The sequence below is a fragment of the Hibiscus syriacus genome, unplaced genomic scaffold (genome assembly GCF_006381635.1).
Source record: "Hibiscus syriacus cultivar Baekdansim isolate YM2019G1 unplaced genomic scaffold, ASM638163v2 tig00015240_pilon, whole genome shotgun sequence".
Lineage (NCBI taxonomy): Eukaryota > Viridiplantae > Streptophyta > Magnoliopsida > Malvales > Malvaceae > Hibiscus > Hibiscus syriacus.
Window position 1 is genome coordinate 83,126 of NW_024062354.1, and position 9,081 is coordinate 92,206.

General features: G+C 34.6%; 1 protein-coding gene across 1 annotated transcript; it reads right to left on the reverse strand.

Moving 5' to 3' along the window:
* Nucleotides 1-4,983: 4,983 nt before the first annotated feature.
* LOC120207730 (low affinity sulfate transporter 3-like) lies at nucleotides 4,984-8,489 on the reverse strand. The gene is made up of 12 exons (XM_039207152.1): nucleotides 8,113-8,489; nucleotides 7,986-8,034; nucleotides 7,689-7,896; nucleotides 7,431-7,605; nucleotides 7,275-7,340; nucleotides 6,962-7,192; nucleotides 6,744-6,870; nucleotides 6,364-6,650; nucleotides 5,722-5,915; nucleotides 5,510-5,595; nucleotides 5,354-5,430; nucleotides 4,984-5,275 (listed from the first exon to the last, which is right to left on the reverse strand). Exons 1-12 carry the CDS (start codon nucleotides 8,431-8,433, stop codon nucleotides 5,120-5,122), a joined length of 1,977 nt encoding a protein of 658 aa, XP_039063083.1. The 5' UTR covers nucleotides 8,434-8,489; the 3' UTR covers nucleotides 4,984-5,119.
* Nucleotides 8,490-9,081: the final 592 nt, after the last annotated feature.

A 9,081-nucleotide genomic window follows, 5' to 3' on the forward strand; every position in this document is an offset into this window, starting at 1 on the left:
AAAATAAAGAACACACAAAAAGGAAAATAAATTAGTTTACATAATAAAGAAATTTAATAATAACATTTACATAAATATTTTTTATTTAAACATGCCTTTCTAAATTTAAATAATTTAAATATACATGTAATTTAATCAGTAAAGAAAATAAATAAACTAGAAAGTTAGAATTCATTTCTCCTGTGTGTACACAAAATTTCGGCATGACTTCGGATCGGCAGAGTTTCTAAGGTTTTTTATATGCAGGGTTTCAGATCTAAGAATAAAGGTACCCGAATTGTCCTTGTTAGTGCCCCCTTGGGTTGCTAACCCTCAATCCTAGTCCATCACAGACTAAAATGGATCGAGTTCAATTCGAGGGGATACATTTCTCTATGCCTGACACGGAGAATAAATTCTCACGAAAACATAGAGTCTATGAACCCCGAAAGTTACTTGCTAGGTCTGACACGGAGAATAAATTCTCACGAAGACGTCGCTTTCACTCCCACTTAAAAGGGACAACTCAATTATAGAGCTTTATGTTATGCAATGCAAGTGTTGTGTGTGAGGAGAAATGTTCAAACCTTTGACAGAAAAATAAATAATGAAATAAAATACTTGCAAATAAAATAAAACATATAAATATTATGAAAATAATAAGTAAATATAAAAATTTTGAAAAGAAAGAATTAAAAATTAAATATATGAACTTTTAATTTTTAATTAATAGAGACAATTTATAATTGATTTTTAAAAGTTTGACCAGTCCCCAGCGGAGTCGCCAAGCTGTCGTAACCGGTTTTTGTCCGGGCACGAAATATTATACTTGGCAGGGAAATTGATGTGAATAAATAATTTTGAAAATAATTTGGGAGTCGCCATCGGCCTTTTGGATCAAGTAGGTCGAATACCTAAAGATTATTTTCTTTAAAAGAGTTTTAAGAAAATATCAAAAAAAAAATAACTGATCTGCGTTTATAACCAAAAATTCGTTTTTTTTTAATAATAAAAAGGGATTCGTGGTCGGTTACGTTTAGGGAAGGATTAGCACCCCTACAACGCCCAAAATTGGTACTTTTTAATTATAAATTGTCTCTATTATTAAAATTTAAAAATTCAAAAATATATTTAATTTATAATCCTATTATTTCAAAATTATATAAAAAAATATTTATTTATTTAAAAATATCAGAAAAGAACTTCTAGGTGCCTTAAGACAGCTCTTTTCTTTGATATTGATAAATATTAATTTAAATAATATTGTTTAATTTTTAATTTTAAAATATCAGAATAGGACATCCAGTTGTATTAAGACTGTCCTTTTCTTCGATATTAAATATTAAAAAATTTAATTACTATTTATTATATATATATTTAGGAATACATAAAAATATTTAAAATATAAACAAGTAAAATTGAAATAAAAATACCATTAGAGTTATATATTTAAACACAATAAAATGCTAAAAATATTTAAAATAAATGACTAAATTATAGTAAAAGTAAAATTAAAAACCTAATTCATAATTAATCAAAATATTAGGGATTAAACATGCTATTTCTTTATTTTATCTATTTTAGTGACTAAAATAAAATTATCTAAAATTCGGATATTATAATAAAATAAATTAAAAATATAAACTAGGGATTAAAATATTATTTATTAAAATTAAGGGATTAATTCTGCTATTTATCCTAAATATATTATTATTTTAATCAAAAGGACTAAAATAAATAAAATTAAAATTTCGAGATCAAATTAAAAGTATTATGAATTCGATTTAATGACTAAAATATAAAGTTTACAAGTTCGGAGGACGGCGGAAAGGATTTAACTATTTTTTAATTACGCGCATAGTCCTTCCCGAAACGACGTCGTTCGGGAAGGCTTATATAAGGTCCAAAACCGGCTGGCCCGAAGGGCCAGCTTCATTTCTTTATTTTTCCTCTCTCTCTCTTCTCTGAGAGAGAGAATTTTTCTCTCGCTTCTCTCTAAAACAGAGAGAAGCCAGCCGGCCGGCCACCGTCAACCGGTATTCTTCTACCGCCGGCCACCGTCAAGTCCGCCGCCGGCCACCACATCCGGTGGCCGGAATATTTTTTTTTACATTGAAATGTAGATCGGACCGTCCTAATAACGGTTTCGATAATCTTTTCTTTTAAACGGATCCCAATCGGAGCAAATCTAAAAAAATACCTTCGGTTTGTCGAAGGTTTTGGTGAGATCCGGTGGTCGGCTTCCTCGGTAAGTTTTTCTTCTTCCTTTTTCTTTCTTTTCTGTTTTTTTTTCTGCGTTGTTGTTGAGATCGTTGGTAGCTTTTTTTATTTTGTTTCTCTGTATTTCTCTTCTCTCCGTTTCTGTCTCTCTTTTTTGTCTCTGTCTCCGTTTTTTTTTTTTTTTTTGTAGGTTCGGGTGGTGGCTTTTATAGCCACCACCGGTGTGGCCATCGGATCGGTCCGAAGAGGGGGTTTCGGTGAGTCACCGGACTACCAGTGGTGACTCACCCCTTAGCCATGGCGTGGACGGCTGGCGTTGGAGCTTCTGGAGCCTTCGTTTGGGACGTGGCAGCGGCGGAGGCGGCTGGAGCAGCAGCGGCGGCCGTGTGGCCCTAGGGTATCATACCCTAGGGTTTCCATCTGGAGGCTCTTGGACCGTTGGATCATACCAGATCCAACGGTCAGTCTGAGGCGGCTGGCTAGAGGCGGCTGAGTATGGGATTAGGGTTAGGAAACCCTAACTGAAACCCTAAATGTTTTGGATTTTAGTTTGGTTTGGGTTTTGGGCCGGTTGATTGGGCTTTGTAATTTAATATTATTTATATATGTATTTAATATATATTTAATAATAATAATAATAATAATAATAATAATAATGATGATAATAATAATAATAATAATAATTATTATAATAACAATAATAATAATATTTATAATATGGGTAAAAAATTAGTATCTTCAATCGAAGAAGAGAAGGTTTTGTTGAAATGAAGTATTGGAAGTAGTAATATTTCCATTTTCCCATAAAACAAAGTCTCTTTTCAAACTCTTTTATTAAAATAAAACAATAATTGTTAGCGAAAATAATTTCAGTTTCTTTGTTTGTTAGTTTACGTTACAAATTTATGGCGTTACAAAATCTGAACTCTAACCGACGACAACTCTCACCGCTCACACTGTCACCTTGTTAGCATAATTTCAGTTTATTGGTAGTGAGGAAGTTCTCTAATCTCCCTAATTCTGATTTAACTTTACATTAAAAATTATAATAATTTAAATTCAGTTATTTTTATATGATATTTAAATATTATAAAATAATTCAAATTTAATTTAATTAAAAAATATTGAGATATTTTAGATAAAAATATTATAATTTGTCAATTGATTATAATTAGAAAATTAATTAGCCAGACTTCTTAAAAATATATATAAATTTTGGGTGGTCCACAAGTTTACTATGTTCTTACCTAACAAAATAAACGGACAATACCCAAGATTGGTTCAAATTAACTGTAGCAACTCAGCTATCAATTTTTTTTTTTTTGCTTCGAAATGTGAACAGTTGAAGTCCTTGTGGTGGTCTAAATGTATCAGATTCGTTTTTAGTTAGGTAAAATTGAATATGTTTAAATTTGATATATATCTAACATTAAGATTAAAGTCTGATTTGAAAGTTAATTACATGTGGGAAAGGTTAAAACACCTATATCTTAAAGAAATTATGTTGTCTCAAGGATCGGTCCTTCTAGCAAATTGCAGTGCCTCAATGCTCAGCCAAACGTGAAAAAGTTTTCTTTCTCTTCGGATAAGGCTGCTACGATTCAGGATTTGCCAGTAAATTCCTTTTCTTCTCTTGGTCTCGTTTGGCGGGAAATTCCCTTAAAGAGCGATAAGGTGGCTTGGGAGAGATTAGTGCGGCATTCGGTGCACTTTAAATTCGAGTTAAACTTTAACATCTTAGAATTGTCATTGCTTGGATGGTCGTATTGGATAGATTGTCAACCAAAGAGCAGGCTCATTGAATTCAGTTTGTGCGTGGATGACCTTTGTAATCTCTACTCGAAGGATTTAGAAACTCGGGACCATTTACTTTTTCAATGTGATTTTCTAGAGTTGTATGAGAAAGTATTTTGAAAGATTGTTTGTTGGGTAGGAATGCTATGAATTGGTATTTGGAATTGGCCTGGTTTAATTACATATTGCGAAGGAGATCACTGTTGTCGCTCCTACTCAAACTGGTGTGAAACGACTGTATTACCATGATTTGGAGGGGGGAAATCAGAGATAGTTTCAACAGCTCGATCGATCTACTGTTGATATTGTGGTGGCTTGATTTGAGGGATAAGAATGTTAATAGGGAGGGGAATGTTAATGGCCCCTTTGTGTCAGTTGGGAGATTGATGTTTAGGAATGGTTGAACTTTGTTTCTTGGCTTGTTGTGCCTGTTTTTATATGTGATCTTGTTTCTGGAGTTTTGGTGCAATACATCTATATTTATATATAAAAATTGAATAAATATATGAAAACGTTGAACTTCTCTCTAAAATACGATTGTTGTTCGGTATCTGCTCACCCGTCGCCATCTAGTTTCGTCATCGGTGATCGTTCGATCTCAAATTTTACTGGTTGACTCCTCGTGAATCCCCTAGTCTAAATCCAAAGTTGATTTCGTCGGAAAACAAATTTAGACCGAAACTGTTTGGCTTCCTTTCCTCCAATCTTCGATTTCAATTGTTGGATCGACCTCGTTTTGGAATATGTGGCTTTTTGCACCGTTTGTCCTCCTCCTACCGTTCAGATTGATGAACGGAGTCTTCAAGCATCGTTTGTCACGTCGACATATTTAAAACCACTGAAAAAGTTATCATATCTCCGTCATGACTCATGACGTCCGCTATCTATATAATGGTTCATTTTTGTTGTTTTTAAATAAGGATTCGTTTGAGACATCATTTTCATTTAAAATTTAAAATTTAATTTGATTATCACCTAATTCACTATGGACCAATAAACCTACAAATTATGGAAGCCAATTATAATTTGCACAGAAGGCAGGACAATTTTTTATTCAATTTTGTTGATGTTCTTGATTAAACAGAAATTAATCAAGAACTTGTATCGGATGGTGTGAAGCCATTAATTAGAAGTTGCTGTTGTTGTTTGCCAATTTAGAAGTGAGGCATGCGTCCACAGCTTCAGCAACAGTGAGGAAAATCCAACCGGCTCCAATTTTCTCCACAAGTTTTGACAGCTTTAGCTTGTGGATCACTTGCCACCTCAGATTCACAATTGCCAGCTGCAAACAAAAAAATTTATATAATTACAGGGATAGTTATAAAGATCACAATGTCGAACGTTGTTATAATAAGCTTACTTTTATGCCTTGTGAAACCAGATTGTTGTGCAGTTCTTCGAGTGCCAGAATTCCAGAAGTGTCAATGTTCAGCACATCTGTTGCAAAGGAGAATCACTTACACTCTAAAATTGTCCCCCTTTTTTCGCAAACTGTAAGATGATTATTTAAACTCACTGCTCAGGTCGAGGATTAAGATTTGAACTCCGTCTTTTGCAGTGTCTTCTGTTTCATTCTCATCTTCCGTCACTAATCTGGTTATTCTGAAACAATGAAATGTAGTGTTATGTTTGTAAGTCGAATGGAACCAGTAACCTTTTTTAAAACTATTTTGTGATGGGGAGAGGTATCCTGAGAAAAGTAATAGGAGTAGTTACATACATACATACCTTTCTCTGAGAAAATTGGCATTGGCGAAGCATAGTAAGCTAGAGTTGATGCGAAGTGTCAATAATCCTGGAGTTTTACTGGCCATGGGATATTGATCTACTTCACAAAAAATATCTGTCCTTGGAAGTCTTCCAAGTTGTTCAACGGCTGGTCGAATGGAAAGCAGCAATAACTTGAGAAAAGAGATAGTTACCTGCAATTTTAGAAAATTTCTCAATTAGGAATCAATTTTGATTCTTCTCCCAATTTGATCACCTTTTTTATCTCCACATGGTCCATCGTCCTCTTCTTTTGTTATTGCAATCTACATTAGCCTACAAGCAAGTTGGGTTTGGATGCGATTGTGATCTACCAATAGTTGCAACAAGTGGACAATAGGCTAGTATACCCTGGGGTCCATAGATCTCTGAGAAAACAATAATTATTGGTTCCAACAGGGGTGTGAGGTTTTGACTTTCTGTGCATATAATTTTATGGAGGATGAAGTGAAACATCAAGCTCAATTATACGAGATGGAACCACAAGTCACACTTAGTTTTAATTTCTTTCAATCAGAACATTGAGCAGTTGAAATACAGGTCATAAGCGGTCTGGTTTGTGCTCATTTAATAACAATGGTGAAAAAGATGATAAGGAATTACCGCAACTAGAAGACCAATCTCCACCGATTTGAACAAGACTCCGAGGAAGGCACCCAAACAAGCTAGGAAATCTAGTTTGTCAACCTTCCAGACATTGTAAGCTTCATTGATGTCAATAAGTCCAGGAAGTGCAGACAAGATGATGGAAGCAAGGATGGCGACGGGGGTGTAATAAAGTAGCCTGGTAAACAACACTAATGACAAAAGCACTGTAATGGCCATCACTATATTTGACACAACGGTTCGGCATCCTGCGCTGAAATTTACTGCAGTCCTTGAAAATGAACCTGCCAATACATTTTAAATAATTAAAAAAAAACAATTTATATGTGCATGTGATGAGAAAATGTAAGTTTAATTTATGGGATTCAGTTAATTACCAGTTGCTACATAGCAAGAAGTAAGGGATCCTGCAAGGTTCATGAAACCCATGGCCACCATTTCCTTGTTACCGTCTAAATGGTATCCTTTGATTGAAGCAAATGATCGGCCAACTGCTATGGCTTCCTGAGATTAATATGGTTTCATGGAGTTGCCTTAAACAAGGTAAACTTAATATATATATATATATATATGAGGATGGATAGTAATTACGCACGGTGAGGGCAACAACTGCAGAAATCAACCCGATTTTGGCTGCTTCTGCAACATGTGGGCTGTTGAATTGTAATTGATGGACTGAGCTTGGATTGAGGCCTCCTTTTATGTGTTTTACTATCTTCACCCCGTGCTTGTCAGCTTTTGTTAAATATACAATCAGGGTGGATAATATGACCGACAAAAGTGGAGCTATTGCCGGGAACCAGAATAATTTTTTGCTTCGTCTTCCCTGAAACCAGTTTTGAGATTTAATAAAAACGAAAGTTATTACTTTATAATGGGAAAAAGAACCCCAGAATTTGATTACTTACAATGAACCTGGCGACTAGTAGGAATACCAGGAAGGAGCAACCCAGGATGAAATTCAGAGGGTACCACTGTTTAAAAAAATAGAAAATGAAAGCAGAAGATTTTAGTAATTATATACTGAAATGATGGCAGCAGAGTTGATTTCCTTGGGAACTTACTTCATGTGGAACTGATTTGGAAACCGAGGTCAAAACTGATACGACATCAGTCTTGGTGGTGAAGTGACTCAGTCCAAATAGTCCCTTCAGTTGTTGAAGGCCTATGACAATGGCTGCACCCGCCATGAATCCAACAATTGCAGCATGTGAAAGAAAATCCACCAGGAACCCCAATCTGCGAAATTACAATTTTCTTTTAGATAAGAACATGTATATTATTGGCCATTCAAATGAAAAAGATGAAAAATGTTTCACCACCTAAACAGTCCAAATATGGCTTGGAAAGTTCCGGTAAAGAATGTCACAGTGAACACTAGCCTCGTGTACCCAATGGGGTCAACTGTAGGATCCACCAGGCTGGGAACCATGGCAGACAGCAGCATCGAAACCACCGCTACTGGTCCAATAGCTATCTCTCTTGAGCTCCCCATCAGCGCATAAATAAGAGGTGGGACAACGCTTGTGTCTGGATTAAACAAACCCCAAAACACTATTAACTGAAGAACAAGCTGATAACATTTTTTTCTAGAAAACGTCGAGCATTCAGCAACTTACATAGGCCATATTGAGGATCAAGTTTTGCTATATTAGCATATCCAATACTCTGCAGACAAAATAAAAGGATACAGTGAGTCATGAAAAAACAGAGTAACAGAGAGAATCATAACAGACAATTATGCACCTGAGGAATGCTAAGGCTTGCAAGTGTTAAACCCGCCATTAAATCATGTTTAAACATGGAAGCCTTGTAAGTCCTTCCCCAGCTGAGGATTGGAAACAAACCCTGGAAGAAGGACATGGCACGTTTCCCCATGGTGGTCGATGAGGAAAGCTTTCGTCCATGACTGGAGAAACTTCCTTTGATTGTACCAACAAGTTCCTGCCAAAAACTAGGAGGCTCAGGTGAATTAATCAACCACTGGGCTCTCTCGTTTCGACTGTTATCCTCCAGGTCTAGCTGCGGCGGCGGCTGAGCCACCGTAGTGTTAGGCATAGAACCCATGATTGTTTGAACCGTTTGATTGAATTCACTCTGAGCTAACTATTGTATCACATCGTCCAAGCTGGTGATATATATAAACACCCTCATAACCAGAATCTTCTGAAAACAAGTATAGTTTGTGAAAAAAAAATTCAATCGAAAAATATTATTAACATTGTATGTCCAATAAATATAGGCGCCGATAATGTTCCGCCTATATCCACGTAAAATTTATTTTATTTTCACTTTTATGTAAATTTATATAAAATACAAAATCAATTGATTTCTCAAATTACTTAAACTAAATATTATAATACTTAACCTTGGCTCGTTTGATAGCTAAACTTGATAATGTTTAACTTGAATTTGATTTTCATCAATAGATCTGCTTTATAGGATTTAAACATATTATATGTTTTCATTTTTTAAATAATCTGGAGTATAGGATTTAAACATATCTTATATGTTTTTATTTCAATTATATGGAATAATTACAAAATAATATATATTTAGAACATTATTGATAATACATACACCCTATAAACGTATTTGTTTGAATCCGAAATATTTAAAAAAACTCTTTTTTTTCATTGATATTTTCAAATAGATTTCTCTCTGTCTTAATTGAAATATTATTATAAAAAAATCTTTTTAGGGTCTCAATAAACC

Bases quoted from the DNA above. Each gene is read 5' to 3' on its own strand.
- LOC120207730 (XM_039207152.1), bottom strand. From the start codon at position 8,433: ATGGGTTCTATGCCTAACACTACGGTGGCTCAGCCGCCGCCGCAGCTA. The intron at 6,871-6,961 runs GTGCGTAATTAC...TATTAATCTCAG, and splicing joins CTGCAGTTGTTGCCCTCACC to GAAGCCATAGCAGTTGGCCG. The intron at 5,276-5,353 runs GTAAGCTTATTA...TTTTGTTTGCAG, and splicing joins TGGTTTCACAAGGCATAAAA to CTGGCAATTGTGAATCTGAG.